Below are 17,764 nucleotides of genomic sequence, written 5' to 3'. Positions count from 1 at the left end.
GTTTTGTTCCCTGTCTCCCCCTTTTAGACTGTGAGCCCACTGTTGGGTAGGGACTGTCTCTAGATGTTGCCAATTTGTACTTCCCAAGCGCTTAGTACAGTGCTCTGCACACAGTAAGCACTCAATAAGTACGATTGAATGAATTCCTTCATTCCTTCCTTCCTTCTTTCCTTCATTCATCCATTCATTCCTTCATTAATTCATTCATTCATCCCTTCATCAATTCATTCACTCATCCATTCATTCCTTCATTCCCCCCTTCCTTCATTCCTCCTTCTAGACTGTGAGCCCGCTGTTGGGTAGGGGCTGTCTCTTTATGTTGCCAACTTGTACTTCCCAAGCGCTTAGTACAGTGCTCGGCACACAGTAAGCACTCAATAAGTACGATTCAATGAATTCTTTCATTCCTTCCTTCATTCATTCATCCATTCATTCCTTCATTAATTCATTCATTCATCCATTCATTCCTTCATTTCCCCCCTTCCTTCATTCCCCCTTCTAGACTGTGAGCCCGCTGTTGGGTAGGGACTGTCTCTTTATGTTGCCAACTTGTATTTCCCAAGCGCTTAGTACAGTGCTTGGCACACAGTAAGCACTCAATAAGTACGATTGAATGAGTGAATGAATGAATTCCTTCATTCCTTCATCCATTCCTTCCTTCCTTCCTTCATCCATTCACTTCTTCATTCATTCATTCATTCATACAGTCCTTCCTTCCTTCCTTCCTTCATTCATTCATTCCTTCATTCATTCATTCCCCCTTCTAGACTGTGAGCCTGCTGTTGGGTAGGGACTGTTTCTTTATGTTGCCAACTTGTACTTCCCAAGCGCTTAGTACAGTGCTCTGCACACAGTAAGCACTCAATACGTATGATTGAATGAGTGAATGAATTCCTTCCTTCCTTCCTTCATTCATCCATCCATTCCTTCCTTCATTCATTCATTCACCCATTCCTTCCTTCATTCATTCATCCATTCCTTCCTTCCTTCATTCCTTCCTTCATTCATTTCTTCATTCATTCATTCATTCATCCATCCATCCATCCATCCATCCATCCATCCATCCATCCATCCATCCATCCATCCATTCCTTCATTCAGTCCTTCCTTCCTTCCTTCCTTCCCCCTTCTAGACTGTGAGCCCGCTATTGGGTAGGGACTGTCTCTGTATGTTGCCAACTTGGACTTCCCAAGCGCTTAGTACAGTGCTCTGCACACAGTAAGTGCTCAATAAATACGATTGAATGAGTGAATGGATGAATGAATTCCTTCATTCCATTCCTTCCTTCCTTCCCTCCTTCCTTCCTTCTTTCCTTCCTTCATTCCATCATAGTAATTGAGCGCTTGATGTGTGCAGAGCACTGGACTAAGCGCTTGGGAAGTCCAAGAGAACAGAAGCAGCATGGCTCAGTGGAAATAATAATAATGATGGCATTTATTAAGCACTTACTATGTGCAGAGCACTGTTCTAATTGGAAAGAGCCCGGGCTTTGGAGTCTCCCGGAAGGCTCCTCTCCTCAGAGCTCCAGAGAGGCCCGCCATCACACCGCGTGGGCCCCGCTGCTCCAGGAATGATCCTCTCCTCCGAGCGCTGCCATAGACGCCCCCTCCTTCCAACCCCCCCAATTTAGGAGACCTTCCTTACAGTGCCCCCCAACCCCCCTTCCCACTCTGGTCCTGACTGACTGACCCCCTCAAGGGAAACAAGGGAAAAAGGCCCCTGTTATCACCAAGTTACATTAATGACAACCTCATTCGCACCTCCTCAGCCTTCCTGTCCTGCCATCGACCCCCAGCCCACGTCCTCCCCCGGGCCTGGAATGGCCTCCCTCTGCCCATCCGCCAAGCCAGCTCTCTTCCTCCCTTCAAGGCCCTGCTGAGAGCTCACCTCCTCCGGGAGGCCTTCCCAGACTGAGCCCCTTCCTTCCTCTCCCCCTCGTCCCCCTCTCCACCCCCCTCATCTTACCTCCTTCCCTTCCCCACAGCACCTGTATATATGTATATATGTTTGTACCTATTTATTACTCTATTTTACTTGTACCTATCTATTCTATTTATTTTATTTTGTTAGTATGTTTGGTTTTGTTCTCTGTCTCCCCCTTCTAGACTGTGAGCCCGCTGTTGGGTAGGGACCGTTTCTTTGTGTTGCCAACTTGTACTTCTCAAGCACTTAGTCAAGTGCTCTGCACACAGTAAGCGCTCAATAAATACGATTGATTGATTGATTCCAGGGCTTCAAGTCTACATATTATTACGGAATTAGGGGTACTGGGTATTGTTGTTGCTGTATTTTGCAGTCTAGTCGTCTCCGACCCATAGTTACGCCCTGGACGCATCTCTCCCAGAAGGCCCCATCTCCGTCTGCAATCGTTCCGGTAGCATATCTACAGAGTTTTCTCGGTAAAAATACAGAAGTGGTTTACCACTGTCTCCTTTCGTGCAGTAAAACTGGGTCTCCACCCTCAACTCTCTCCCATGCTGCTGCTGCGCAGCCCAGGGGAGTTCTGACTTGTAGCAGATTGCCTTCCACTCGCCAGCCATTGCCCAAGTCTATTTATTTTATTTTGTTTCTATTTATTTTATTTTGTTTCTATTTTATTTTGTTTCTATTTATTTTATTTTTGTTTCTATTTATTTTGTTTTGTTTCTATTTATTTTATTTTGTTTCTACTTATTTTATTTCGTTTCTATTTTATTTTGTTTCTATTTATTTTATTTTTGTTTCTATTTATTTTATTTTGTTTCTATTTATTTTATTTTGTTTCTATTTTATTTTGTTTCTATTTATTTGATTTTATTTCTATTTATTTTATTTTGTTTCTATTTATTTTATTTTGTTTCTATTTATTTTATTTTGTTTCTATTTATTTTATTTTGTGTCTATTTTATTTTATTTTTGTTTCTATTTATTTTATTTTGTTTCTATTTATTTTATTTTGTTTCTATTTATTTTATTTTTGTTTATATTTATTTTACTTTGTTTCTATTTATTTTATTTTGTTTCTATTTTATTTTGTTTCTATTTTATTTTGTTTCTATTTATTTTATTTTTGTTTCTATTTATTTTATTTTGTTTCTATTTATTTTATTTTGTTTCTATTTATTTTACTTTGTTTCTATTTATTTTATTTTGTTTCTATTTTATTTTGTTTCTATTTATTTTATTTTTTGTTTCTATTTATTTTATTTTTTGTTTCTATTTATTTTATTTTTGTTTCTATTTATTTTATTTTGTTTCTATTTTATTTTGTTTCTATTTTATTTTGTTTCTATTTATTTTATTTTGTTTCTATTTATTTTATTTTTGTTTCTATTTATTTTATTTTGTTTCTATTTATTTTATTTTGTTTCTATTTATTTTATTTTGTTTCTATTTTATTTTGTTTCTATTTATTTTATTTTGTTTCTATTTATTTTATTTTTGTTTCTATTTATTTTATTTTGTTTCTATTTATTTTATTTTGTTTCTATTTTATTTTGTTTCTATTTATTTTGTTTCTATTTATTTTATTTTATTTCTATTTATTTTATTTTGTTTCTATTTTATTTTGTTTCTATTTATTTTATTTTTGTTTCTATTTTTTATTTTGTTTCTATTTATTTTATTTTTGTTTCTATTTTTTTATTTCGTTTCTATTTTTTTATTTTGTTTCTATTTATTTTATTTTTGTTTCTATTTATTTTATTTTGTTTCTATTTATTTTATTTTGTTTCTACTTATTTTATTTTGTTTCTATTTTATTTTGTTTCTATTTATTTTATTTTTGTTTCTATTTCTTTCATTTTGTTTCTATTATTTATTTTATTTTGTTTCTATTTTATTTTGTTTCTATTTATTTTATTTTTGTTTCTATTTATTTTATTTTGTTTCTATTCATTTTATTTTGTTAATACGCTTTGTTTTGTTCTTTGTCTCCCACTTCTAGACTGTGAGCCCGCTGTTGGGTAGGGACCGTCTCTGTATGTTGCCAACCTGGACTTCCCAAGCGCTTAGGACAGTGCTCTGCACACGGTAAGCGCTCAATAAATACAATCGAATGAATAAATGAAAAGTGAGGAATCATCAATCGTATTTATTGAGCGCTTACTATGTGCAGAGCACTGTACTAAGCGCTTGGGAAATACAAATTGGCAACATATAGAGACAGGAATGGAATGGGTAGGCCTCTGCTTGACTCTCCGTCCCACGGTCGAGACTGGTAGAGTACTGGAAACTCTCCAGGTGTGACCCTGAGAGGTGGCATCGGGTATAGCCTCACACGCTTAGAACAGTGCCAGGCACATAGTAAGTACTTAACAAATACCAAAATTATTATTATTATTATTATTATTACTATTCCCTCCACCCACGACTTGAATATTCATCGGATCCAAATTGAAGAAAAAACTAATTCATTCGGTCGTATTTATTGAGCGCTTACTGTGTGCACAGCGCTGGTCACGGCCTAAAATATCTACTATACCTTTTATTAATTCACTTTATTATATATTCCGATCAAATATTACATAGTCCCTTCAAAGCCCTACTGAGAGCTCACCTCCTCCAGGAGGCCTTCCCAGACTGAGCCCTCTCCTCCTCCTCTCCCTCCCCATCAATAAATCAATCAACCAATCGTATTTATTGAGCGCTTACTGTGTGCAGAGAACTGTACTAAGCGCTTGAGAAGTACAAGTTGGCAACATATAGAGACAGTCCCTACCCAACAGTGGGCTCACAGTCTAGAAGGGGGAGACAGAGAACAAAACAAAACATATTAACAAAATAAAATAAATAGATCCCCCCCACCTTACCTCCTTCCCCTCCCCACAGCACCTGTATATATGTATAGATGTTTGTACGGATTTATTACCCTATTTATTTATTTATTTTATTTGTACTTATTTATTCAATTTATTTTATTTTGTTAATATGTTTTGTTTTGTTGTCTTTCTCCCCCTTCTAGACTATGAGCCCATTGTTGGGTAGGGACCATCTCTAGATGTTGCCAACTTGTACTTCCCAAGCGCTTAGTACAGTGCTCTGCACACAGTAAGCGCTCGATAAATACGATTGAATGAATGGATGAATGAATGAAATGATCCAGTTATCTACTTCATGCCAAACTCAATCAAATATAACCACCAAGGAGTAATATTGTATTTTTATTTAATGTGTGTCCAAGAAAGGAAATCCTTCAGCGCACATTACATTTAACGTTTTGGTTTGAGTGCCTCTCTTGATGATATTTTGAAAAACAACTTCCAAATGAAAACTCTTGAATTCAGTAATTTTTCCCATTCAATGATTGCCCATTACAATGCAGCTTTCAACTGACAATATATTTTAGTTGAATCACTTTCTTATATTGCCCCAGAGTCTACCTTCACAAAATAAATGTGCTTTTTCTTTAAAGTTATCTTCAAATTGAAAAAAAATTTAGGGTTTGAATCTTTGGCACAGAGGAGGATCTGGTGATACTCTGTACCCAGTGAAAGGATTTTGATACGGAAAAATGGAAAGCTTTTATCCGCCACACACTGTCAACTAGCCTTTGTTATGTGGTATCATTTATTTTAGTCAGAATGATTTTCCAATTATTCTCTTGTTAGTTGTCCTTGTGGAGGGCTCTTTGCTATGTTAAGAAAATCTCTGTGATTCTCCAAATTATTGTTAGCAGTAGTAGGTTTTGGATGCTTCAGGATTTGGTACCCTGGCGCTAATGCCAACCGCACCTACAGGAACTAACAATTCATTCATTCAGTGATATTTATTGAGCGCTTACTGTGTGGAGAGCACTGTACTAAGTGCTTGGAACAAGTGCTGTAGGATGCTCACTGGATTGAGCAACAGTTTCTACTGCAGGTGTTTAGGGGAATTTCCCTGAGGAGATCCATTTGAGGCCACATAGACAGGGCCATCCCTAGTTTATTCATTCATTCATTCAACTGTATTTATTGAGCGCTTACTGTGTGCAGAGCACTGGACTAAGCGCTTGGGAAGTACAAGTCGGCAACAGATAGAGACGGTCCTTCCCCAACAACGGGCTCACAGTCTAGAACGGGGGAGACAGACAACAAAACAAAACATGTAGACAGGTGTCAAAAGCATCAGAACAAATAGAAATAGTGCTTAGGGTCAATAGGTGCAATGGGACCAACCCCTTAAGTTCTGCAAAGTCCTTGCACCTTCCCGTGAACTGGGATCTGAAGAGCTGCCCGGTGCCACACAGGGCCAAAGGGGCAGGATGGGAGCAGTTAGACATAATAATAATAATAATAAAGGCATATGTTAAGCACTTACTATGTGCAAAGCACTGTTCTAAGCGCTGGAACACTGATATCCCATTCTCTTTCCTTTCTTTGCCATCCTGCAGGACGGCAGTTCTCCAAAGTTCTCCTCCAAAAACTTCAGGGGTTGCCCATCCACCTCCACAGCAAACAAAAAAACTCCTCACCGGTGGCTTTAATCAATCAATCAATCAGTCGTATTTATTGAGTGCTTACTGTGTGCAGAGCACTGTACTAAGCGCTTGGGAAGTACAAATTGGCAACATATAGAGACAGTCCCTACCCAACAGTGGGCTCACAGTCTGAAAGGGGGAGACAGAGAACAAAACCAAACATACTAACAAAATAAAATAAATAGAATAGATATGTACAAGTAAGATAAATAAGTAAATAAATAGAGTAATGACTATGTACAAACATATATACATATATACAGGTGCTGTGGGGAAGGGAAGGAGGTAAGTTGGGGGGATGGAGAGGGGGACGAGGGGGAGAGGAAGGAAGGGGCTCAGTGTGGGAAGGCCTCCTGGAGGAGGTGAGCTCTCAGTAGGGACTTGAAGGGAGGAAGAGAGCTAGCTTGGCGGAGGGGCAGAGGGAGGGCATTCCAGGCCCGGGGGAGGACGTGGGCGGTCAATTCAATTCAATTCAATTCAGTCGTATTTACTGAGCGCTTACTGTGTGCAAAGCACTCGATCTCGCCGCTGACCCCCTCCCCACGGCCTGCCTCTGGCCTGGAACGACCTCCCTTCTCAAGTTTGACAGACAATTCCTCTCCCCCCCACCTTCAAAGCCTTATTGAAGGCATACCTCCTCCGGGAGGCCTTCCCTGACTAAGCACCACCTTTCCCCTTCTCCCACTCCCTTCTGCGTCGCCCCGACTTGTTCCCTCTTTTAGACTGTGAGCCCACTGTTGGGTAGGGACTGTCTCTATATGTTGCCAACTTGTCCTTCTCAAGCGCTTAGTACAGTGCTCTGCACACAGTAAGCGCTCAATAAATACGATTGATTGATTGATTGATTCCCCCCTCCCAGCCCCACAGCACTTATGTCCATACTGTAATTTATTTTTTTACATTAATGTCCGTCTCCCACGCTCTAGACTTTAATCCCATTGTGGACAGGGAATGCGTCTGTTTATTGTTGTATTGTGCTCTCCCCAGTGCTTAGGACAGTGCTCTGCACACAATAAGCCTTCAAGAAACATGACTGATTGAATGAATGAACAAAGTTCAACGGAAGCAAGGTCTGAAGCTGTTGGTGCATTGCCGTAAGTGTAGGAAAGTAGCAGTGGCAACAACAAGCCCTTTATGTTCCCTGCTCTGCCACAACAGTTTTGAGTGAGAAAAACTCAAGGAAGGTCCCCCTTAAATCTGTTTCCCCTCCCCTTCACCCCTCAGTATTAATATGCAGAAGCAACATGTAGAAGAGACATTCATTTCTCCTATAATGTAAAGATCTGTTCCTGATGAACCGACATCTTTTCCAGTATGCATCGTGTTCGATCAAGATGGATGGACACTGTCAGGAGACCTGATTTCGTTACAGTTACCCCACCCATTTTCCATTTCGCATCGCCTAAAGGTGGGGGTCCTGTAAGATCTCTTCTTTGTGCCCCCCTTTCTTCACTCTACACACGCTTTTTTCAGGGAGCTCATCCACTTAAATGACACTAGCCGCCCCCTCTGTGTAGATGACTCACAAATTTACCTCTCTAACCCTGATCTCTCTCCAACTATTCCACCCCTCATCTCCTCTTTTCCCCCTTTTAAGCAGTAGCATTTATCAATCGATCGATCAATCGTATTTATTGAGCACTTACTGTGTTCAGAGCACCATGGCGTCGCTATGGGTCGGACGTGACTCGACGGCATACGGCAACAACAATACGTAACTATACATAAGACAACAGCTCTGTAGGCAGAGTATTGTATTCAATTTGGGGGAGAATAAAATCAATAGACTTGATCCCATCCCTCAAGGAGTCTAAAATCTAGTGGGCGAGACAGTCACTGAAATAAAGTACGGGTATGAGGAAGTGATAGAGTGTAGCGATATGGAAGTAAAGACTGGGCCGGGGGGATACCCCAGTATTTAGTTGAAATTAAAGTGAAGTGGAAGTTGGGCTTAGATCAATCAATCAATCAGGGCTTAGATCAATCAATCAATCATATTTATTGAGCGCTTACTGTGTGCAGAGCACTGCACTAAGCGCTTGGGAAGTACAAGTTGGCAACATATAGAGACAGTCCCTACCCAACAGTGGGCTCACAGTCTAAAAGGGGGAGACAGAGGACAAAACCAAGCATACTAACAAAATAAAATAAATAGAATAGATATGTACAAGTAAAATAAATAAATAAATAGAGTAATAAATATGTACAAACATATATACATATATACAGGTGCTGTGGGGAAGGGAAGGAGGTAAGATGGGGGGATGGAGAGGGGGGCGAGGGGGAGAGGAAGGAAGGGGATGTAGGATAGGGAGATGAGAGCTTAATAAGGGAAAGGCTTTTGGAAGAAAACTGCCTATGAACAAATGGCAATAAAGATCCATTTCACAAAGCAGTAGTCGAAGAGGAAGAATCTGCGTGCCCCTGTAGAGGTGGGGACTGTGTCTACCAACTTTGCTATATTGTTCCCTCCCAAGGGCTTAGTACAGTGCTCTACACACAAGTAAGCACTCGATAAATATAATTGACTGTTGCTCAGTTTGTTTTCCCCAGGGGCCTGCAGTCAACCGAACAACAGCGGTTTCCGACAGCGCTTCCGTGGCCATATTTCCTATACTTGCATCTCGCTTAGTAATAATAATAATAACGATGATGGCATTTGTTAAGCACTTACTATGTGCAAAGCACTGTTCTAAGCGCTGGGGGGATATAATGTGATCAAGTTGTCCCACTTAGGGCTCACAGTCTTAATCCCCATTTTTACAGATGAGGGAACTGAGGCTCAGAGAAGTGAAGTGACTTGCCCAAGGTCACACAGCAGACTTGGGGCGGAGTCGGGATTTGAACCCACGACCTCTGACTCCAAAGCCCGTGCTCTTCCCACTGAGCCACGCTGCTTCTCTTAGTAACTGACTAGGTAGTGAGACTGCAAATTCGGTCTTTAGGGGGGTATTTAGTAAGTGCTTATTGTGTGCCAGGCACTGCACTGGGGTAGCAGCGTGGCTCAGTGGAAAGAGCACAGGCTTGGGAGTCAGAGGTCGTGGGTTCGAATCCCAGCTCTGCCACATGTCTGCTGGGTGACCTTGGGCAAGTCACTTAACTTCTCTGAGCCTCATGTCTGCTGGGTGACCTTGGGCAAGTCACTTAACTTCTCTGAGCCTCAGTTACCTCATCTGCAAAATGGGACTAAGACTATGAGCCCCACATGCGACAACCCGATCACCTTTAACCTCCCCAGCGCTTAGAACAGTGCTTTGCACATAGTAAGCGCTTAACAAGTGCCATAATCATTATTCTATACAATTAGGGCCCACGTGGTGCTCACAGCCTTAATCCCCATTTTACAGACGGGGTAACCGAGGCCCAGAGAAGTTGAGTGTGGCCTTGGGCAAGCCACTTAACTTCTCTGTGCCTCAGCTACCTCATCTGTAAAATGGGGATTAAGACTGTGAGCCCAATGTGGGACAACCTGATGACTTTGTATCCCCTCCAGCGCTTAGAACAGTGCTTGGCACATAGTAAGCGGTTAACAAATACCATCATTATTATTATTATTAATATTGAGTTGCCCAAGGTCACACAGCGGACAAGGGGAGCTGGCCTTGGTGACTCCCATTCACTAGGCCACGCTGCTTTCTTTTTTTGGGATAAGTGGAATCTAGGCATCAGGGAACAGGGAGTAAGGGCTATGTCCGGCAGAGCGCTGTCGCTACACTCCCAGATCCTCCTTCCCTAGACTTGAAGAATTCCCTCTGTCTCTGGTAGAGCAGACTGTGAGCCCGCTGTTGGGTAGGGACCGTCTCTGTATGTTGCCAACTTGTACTTCCCAAGCGCTTAGTACAGTGCCCTGCACACAGTAAGTGCTCAATGAATACGACTGAATGAATGAATGAACGAAATCTTTCCTCTCTCTATCTCCGTCTCTCTTCTCTCCTACTGTTTCATGTGTTTTGTTTTGTTGTCTGTCTCCCCCTTCTAGACTGTGAGCCCATTGTTGGGTAGGGACTGTCTCTGTATGTTGCCAACTTGTACTTCCCAAGCGCTTAGTACAGTGCCCTGCACACAGTAAGTGCTCAATGAATACGATTGAATGAATGAATGAACGAAATCATTCCTCTATCTCCATCTCTCTTCTCTCCTCTGTTTCATATGTTTTGTTGTCTGTCTCCCCTTTCTAGACTGTGAGCCCGTTGTTGGGTAGGGACCGTCTCTAGATGTTGCCAACTTGTACTTCCCAAGCGCTTAGTACAGTGCTCTGCACTTAGTAAGCGCTCAATAGGTACGATTGAATGAATGAATGAATGAAATCTTTCCTCTCTCTCTCTCTCTTCTCCTGTTTCGTATGGTTTGTTTTGTTGTCTGTCTCCCCCTTCTAGACTGTGAGCCCGCTGTTGGGTAGGGACCGTCTCTATATGTTGCCAACTTGTCCTTCCCAAGCGCTTAGTACAGTGCTCTGCACACAGTAAGCGCTCAATAAATACGATTGAATGAATGAAATCTTTATCTCCATCTCTCTTCTGTTTCATACGTTTTGTTTTGTTGTCTGTCTCCCCCTTCTAGACTATGAGCCTACTGTAGAACCGTCTCTACAGGGAAGCAGCGCGGTTCAGTGGAAAGAGCACGGGCTTCGGAGTCAGAGGTCATGGGTTCAAATCCCAGCTCTGCCAATTGTCAGCTGTGTGACTCTGGGCAAGTCACTTAACTTCTGTGTGCCTCAGTGACCTCATCTGTAAAATGGGGATTAAGACTGTGAGACCCCCCCCATGGGACAACGTGATCACCTTGTAACCTCCCCAGCGCTTAGAACAGTGCTTTGCACATAGTAAGCACTTAATAAAGGCCCTACTGAGAGCTCACCTCCTCCAGAAGGCCTTTCCAGACTGAGCCCCCTCCTTCCTCTCCCCCGCCTTACCTCCTTCCCCTCCCCACATCACCTGTATATATGTATAGATGTTTGTACGTATTTATCACTCTATTTTATTTGTACATATTTATTCTATTTATTTTATTTTGTTAATTTGTTTTGTTCTCTGTCTCCCCCTTCTAGACTGTGAGCCCACTGTTGGGTAGGGACCATCTCTAGATGTTGCCAACTTGGACTTCCCAAGCGCTTGGGACAGTGCTCTGCACACAGGAAGCGATCAATAAATACGATTGAATGAATGAAGAAATGCCATCATTATTATTATGTTGCCAACTTGTACTTCCCAAGTGCTCAGGACAGTGCTCTACACACAGGAAGCGCCCAATAAATACGATTGAATGAATGACTTTCCTCCATTCAGGGAAGCAGCATGGCTCAGTGGAAAGAGCCCGGGCTTTGGAGTCAGAGGTCCTGGGTTCAAATCCCGGCTCCGCCACTTGTCAGCTGGGTGACTTCGGGCAAGTCACTTCACTTCTCTGGGCCTCGGTTCCCTCATCTGGAAAATGGGGATGAAGACTGTGAGCCTCCTGAGGGACAACCTGATCGCCTTGTATCTCCCCCCAGCGCTTAGAACAGTGCTTTGCACATAGTAAGCGCTTAATAGATGCCATCATTATTATTATTTTCTTTGGCCAGGTTATTATTAATAATATTAATAATGTAATAAAATATATAATATAATGATTATAATAACATAATTGCAATAATATAATTGTAATAATATAATATATAATAATCATAATAATATAATATGTAATAATTATAATAATATAACAATATAATCATAACAATATAATACATAATAATTATGATAATATATAATTATAACAATATAATATATAATAATTATAATGATATATAATAATATAATATATAATAATTATAATAATATAATAATAGAGGTTATTATTTAACAGTGCTTTGCACATAGTAAGTGCTTAATAAATGCCATTATTATTATTATTTTCTTTGGCCAGGTTATTATTAATAATATTAATAATGCAATAAAATATACAATATAATAATTATAATAATATACTAATTGCAATAATAGAACAATTGCAATATAATATATAATAATCATCACAATATAATATATAATAATTATAATAATATAACACAATAATCATGACAATATAATATATAATGATTGCAATAATATAATATATAATAATTATAACAATATAATATATAATAATTATAATAATATATAATAATTATAACAATATAATATATAATAATTATAATAATATAGGTTATTATTTTCTTTTTTTAAGAGCAGCAGTAATGGCGGCGGTCGATTCGCCTCACAGCTGCGGGGCCCTCGTCCTTCCTCCCCCCTCCAACTCGGGCCCTGATTGGTCGCCGCGGCCGCGGCGCCAACGGCAGCCGCCCTCGCGCCCGCGCCAACGCGCAGGCGCCGCCGCAGAACCGGCGGGCGCGCATGCGCGGTGCTCCGGCGCTGCCCTCGGCGGGAGGCGCGGGCCTTCCGACCGTTGCCAAGGCGACGGGAGAAGGGAGCGGGCCTGGGCGAGGGGGAGGAGGAGAAGAAATAGGGGGGAAAAGGAAACTAAAAGTAAGGAAAAGTGCAGGAGAACTACCTCAGGACCGATGGGGGATTGGGGAATTGGAAAGCTGTGGGCCAAGGCCTTGAGGCCTGTGGGTAGTTGAGGGGGAGTGGACTGGAAGAGGCCTGGTTCGGCCTCCCCATCTTGCTCTATAATAAGGATGGTATTGGTGCATCCCTTCAATCGTATTTATTGAGCGCCTACTGTGTGCAGAGCACTGGACTAAGCGCTTGGGAAGTCCAAGTTGGCATTCCATAGCGACTGTCCTTCCCCAGCAGTCTAGAAGTTAAGCGCTTAGTATGTGCCAAGCACTGTTCTAAGCGCCGGGGTGGATACAAGAACAGCGCTTTGCATATAGTCTATTTGCACATAGAGAAGCAGCGTGGCTCAGTGGAAAGAGCACAGGCTTTGGAGTCAGAGGTCATGGGTTCGTATCCCGCCTCCACCACGTGTCTGCTGTGTGACCTTGGGCAAGTCACTTCTCGGAGCCTCAGTTACCTCATCTGTAAAATGGGGATGATAACTGTGAGCTCCATGTGGGACAACCTGATCACCTTGTATCCTCCCCAGCGCTTAGAATAGTGCTTTGTGCATAGTAAGCGCTTAACAAATGCCATTATTATTATTATTATAATTATAGTCAGCACTTAACAAATACCATCATTATTATTATTGCTACAAGGTAATCAGGTTGTCCCAGAGGGTGCTCACAGGCTTCATCCCCATTTTACAGATGAGTTAACTGAGGCACAGTGAAGTGACTTGACCAAAGTCACACAGCTGACAAGTGGTGGAGGCGGGATTAGAATCCATGACCTCTGACTCCCAAGCCCGGGCTCTTTCTACTAAGCCACATTGCTTATTAGCGGCGCCTTTCCCCTGCCACTTTCCCTTCCCCCTCTTTCCCCTGTCTTCCACCCCCCATAATAATAATAATGATAATCGTATTTGTTAAGCACTTACTACGTGCCAAGCACTGTTCTAAGCGGCAGGATGGATACGAGGTAATCAGGTTGTCCCAGAGGGGGCTCACAGGCTTCATCCCCATTTTACAGGTGAGTTAACTGAGGCACAGTGAATTGACCAAAGTCACAGCTGACAAGTGGCAGAGGTGGGATTAGAATCCATGACCTCTTAACTCCCAAACCCGGGCTCTTTCCACTAAGCCACACTGCTTATTAGTGGCATCTGCCCCTTCCCCTTTCCCTCTCTTCCCCCTGTCCTCCACCCCCCCATAATAATAATAATAATAATAATAATAATAATGGCATTTGTTAAGCGCATATTATGTGCAAAGCACTGTTCTAAGTGCTGGGGAGGATACCAGGTGATCAGGTCCCACGTGGGGCTCACGGTCTTATTCCCCATTTTACAGATGAGGGAACTGAGGCACAGAGAAGTGAAGTGACTTCCCCAAAGTCACACAGCTGACAAGTGGTGGAGGCGGAATTAGAACCCACGACCTCTAACTCCCAATCCCGGGCTCTTTCCACCAAACCACACTGCTTATTAGTGGCATCTGCCCCTTCCCCTTTCCCTTTCTTCCCCCTGTCCTCCACTCCCCCTAATAATAATTATGGCATTTGTTAAGCACTTACTAATAATGATGGTATTTGTTAAGCGCTAACTATGTGCTAAGCGCTGGGGAGGTTACAAGGTGATCAGGTTGTCCCGTGTGGAGCTCACAGTCTTAATCCCCATTTTCCAGATGAGGTAACTGAGGCACAGAGAAGTGAAGCGGCTTGCCCCAGGTCACACAGCAGACCAGTGGCAGAACCAGGGTTAAAACCTAGGACCTTTGACACCCAGAAAATAATAATAATGTTGGTATTTGTTAAGCGCTTACTATGTGCCAAGCACTGTTCTAAGCACTGGGGCTCACAGTCTTATTCACCATTTTACAGATTAGGGAACTGAGGCACAGATAAGTGAAGTGACTTGCCCAAAGTCACACAGCTGACATAGAGAAGCAGCGTGGCTCAGTGGAAAGAGCCCGGGCTTTGGAGTCAGAGGTCATGGGTTCAAATCCTGACTCCGCCACTTGTCAGCTGTGTGACTTTGGGCAAGTCACTTCACTTCTCTGGGCCTCAGTTCCCTCATCTGGAAAATGGGAATTAAGACTGTGAGCCCCCAGTGGGACAACCTGATCACCTTGTAACCTCCCCAGCATTTACTAAGCACTTAGTAAATGCCAAAAAAAGTGGCGGAGGCAGGATTAGAACCCACGACCTCTAACTCTCCAGCCCGGGCTCTTTCAACTAAGCCACACTGCTTATTAGTGGCATCTGCCCTTTCCTCTTCCCCTTCCCCTCTCTTCCCCTTGTCCTCCACCCCCCATAATAATAATAATAATGATGGCATTTGTTAAGTGCTTACTATGTGCAAAGCACTGTTCTAAGTGCTGGGGAGGATACAAGGTGATCAGGTCCCACGTGGGGCTCACAGTCTTATTCCCCATTTTAGAGATGAGGGAACTGGGGCAGAGAGAAATTCAGTGACTTGCCCAAAGTCACCCAGCTGACAAGTGGGGGAACCAGGATTTGAACCCATGACCTCTGACTCCCAAGCCTGGGCTCTTTCCACTGAGCCACGCTGCTTCTCATAGGCCCCAGGCCAGGAAACAACTGCGAGGACAGCGATATTTCTGCATGCCGGTCTTTCTAATAATAATGATGGCATTTATTAAGCGCTTACTATGTGCAAAGCACTGTTCTAAGCGCTGGGGAAGTTACAAGGTGATCAGGTTGTCCCACGTGGGGCTCGCGGTCTTAATCCCCATTTTACAGATGAGGTCACTGAGGCCCAGAGAAGTGAAGTGACTTGCCCAAAGTCACCCAGCTGACAGTTGGCAGAGCCGGGATTAGAACCCACGACCTCTGACTCTAAGGCCCGGGCTCTTTCCACTGAGCCACGCTCCTTTCTGTGACGAGGCGAGCCAACAGCTAAGTTGCCCAGCTCCCGTGTGGACCGGCCAAGGGTCCAGCAAGGCTACTGCATGTCGGCTCTTTTTTTTTTTAATGGCATTTATTAAGCGTTTACTATGTGCAAAGCACTGTTCTAAGCGCTGGGGAGGTTGCAAGGTGATCAGGTTGTCCCACGGGCGGCTCACAGTCTTTAATCCCCATTTTAGAGGTGAGATTACTGAGGCCCAGAGAAGTGAAGTGACTTGCCCAAAGTCACACAGCTGACAAGTGGCGGAGCTGGGATTTGAACCCATGACCTCTGACTCCAAAGCCCCTGCTCTTTCCACTGAGCCACGGGCTTTTATCGCAACAGCCCGATTTCACCGCCCACAGTCGTGGCCTGGGATCCACCCAGCTTGTGCCCCCCATTTCCCGCCCCACGCTCCGCCGGGGGCTTTCTCCAGGAAAGGCAGCCTTGCTCTACCCTCAAAGCTCCCGGTTCAAACGATCGGTCGTATTTATTGAGCGCTTACTATGTGCAGAGCACTGTGTCGAGCGCTTGGGAGAGCACGCATTAACAGCTGGTAGATCCGTATCCTCTGAACGGTGTTTGTGCGATGGGAATCGCACACGGAGATGTTTGTCAAAGTACCTGGGCGTCAACACTTTAAGGCCATCGTGTGTTTCGACCTATATTTTATGCTTTCCCTTGTAGGACAAGCTATTCCTGGGAGAATTGCACACAGCAGCAGTAAAGTCGATCATGGATCTCATCCCTCTACTCATTCCTAAATGAGCTCATTAGTTCTGCATCACTCTGGATCTCTACAAACGCAATTTTCATCCTTCACCAGCCGAAAAGTCAGCCGTCGATCCGAGGTGAGGGCAGAAAGGTAAGGAAAAAACAGAAGTGGTGAGAATAAAGGGAAAAAGTGTCGAAGGGGGTTCAAACTTTATTTTAAGTTTTATTGATTAGGGGAGCTGAGCATTTTCAATGTCCATGACAGCGTTTTAGCGGGCACGTTAATTTTAGGGTGTGGGTTGGGAAATCGGTGTTTGTAAACTTAGTTGTTCAGTCAAAATGATTTCAAAGTAAACTTTCCATCTGGATTTTTAAATGTTTAGAAGTAATTTCAACTCTAACGCCACTACGTAGTGTAGTGGGAGTTGAATGGGTCGGGTCATCAGGAAGCCTGGGGTCTCGATTTGCATTGACTTCATCTTTATCTCTCTGTACCTATTTTAGTTTAGGTATTACTGACTTTTGATGATGAGCATCTGCTTTTTGCGTAATGTCCTGTGTGCCTGGTAATATGCAAAGATCAATCGATCAGTGGTATTTATAATAATAATAATGATGGTATTTGTTAAGCTCTTACTGTGTGCTTACTCTGTGCAGAGCACTGTACTAAGTGCTGGAGAGAGTACAGAGTTGTCAGACATGTTCCCTGCCCACAATGAGTTTACAATCTAGAGGGGGGAGAGAATATGAATGATTTATTATTATTAATTATATACAATTTAAAGATGTAAGGAATCCTTGTTCACAAGGAGTTTGTAAGCCAGAGGGAAAGTTCAACCCAGAAACAGCTAACAACTAGACCCCCAAAGCTAAGAAATGGAAATAGCATCGTGCCCCATTGCAAAATGGGATCAATAAAACCATACAGAATGTTCTAAGGACGAGATGGGATTGAGGAGACAGTATTCTACAAATTCGAAGTACAGTTGAATGGCAAAATCGATATCCGCACTGCCTCGTCCTCCCAGGACTGGGCTTGGAGGGCAAAGCCGTTTGCTTTATCCCTTTAGTGTTTTGGGTTGGGTAGTTGTTGTTACCCACTCTGCCCCATTACAGCAAGCGAGGTGGGAGCTGTAGTCCACCAAAATGGCTAAGCTTCTGGCTGGATCCCCTTAGGGAATGGTGAGC

General features: G+C 42.8%; 1 protein-coding gene across 2 annotated transcripts in view; it reads left to right on the top strand.

The window, feature by feature from the left end:
• Nucleotides 1-12,855: 12,855 nt before the first annotated feature.
• Nucleotides 12,856-17,764, top strand: part of HENMT1 (HEN methyltransferase 1) — a 51,633-nt gene continuing 46,724 nt past the window's right edge. Inside the window, exons 1-2 of one of the 2 annotated variants that reach the window (XM_038745300.1) lie at nucleotides 12,856-12,939; nucleotides 16,550-16,727. In XM_038745300.1, the coding sequence (XP_038601228.1) occupies nucleotides 16,627-16,727 (101 nt within the window). In that variant the 5' untranslated portion in view covers nucleotides 12,856-12,939; nucleotides 16,550-16,626. Of the gene's footprint in view, nucleotides 12,940-16,549; nucleotides 16,728-17,764 lie in introns of those variants that run through there. The other variant, XM_038745301.1, reaches the window with a different exon arrangement.

The sequence above is a fragment of the Tachyglossus aculeatus genome, chromosome 4 (assembly GCF_015852505.1).
Source record: "Tachyglossus aculeatus isolate mTacAcu1 chromosome 4, mTacAcu1.pri, whole genome shotgun sequence".
NCBI classification, from domain to species: Eukaryota; Metazoa; Chordata; class Mammalia; order Monotremata; family Tachyglossidae; genus Tachyglossus; species Tachyglossus aculeatus.
Note: the sequence above shows the minus strand (reverse complement) of the source record. Positions and strands in the feature narration are given on the sequence as shown.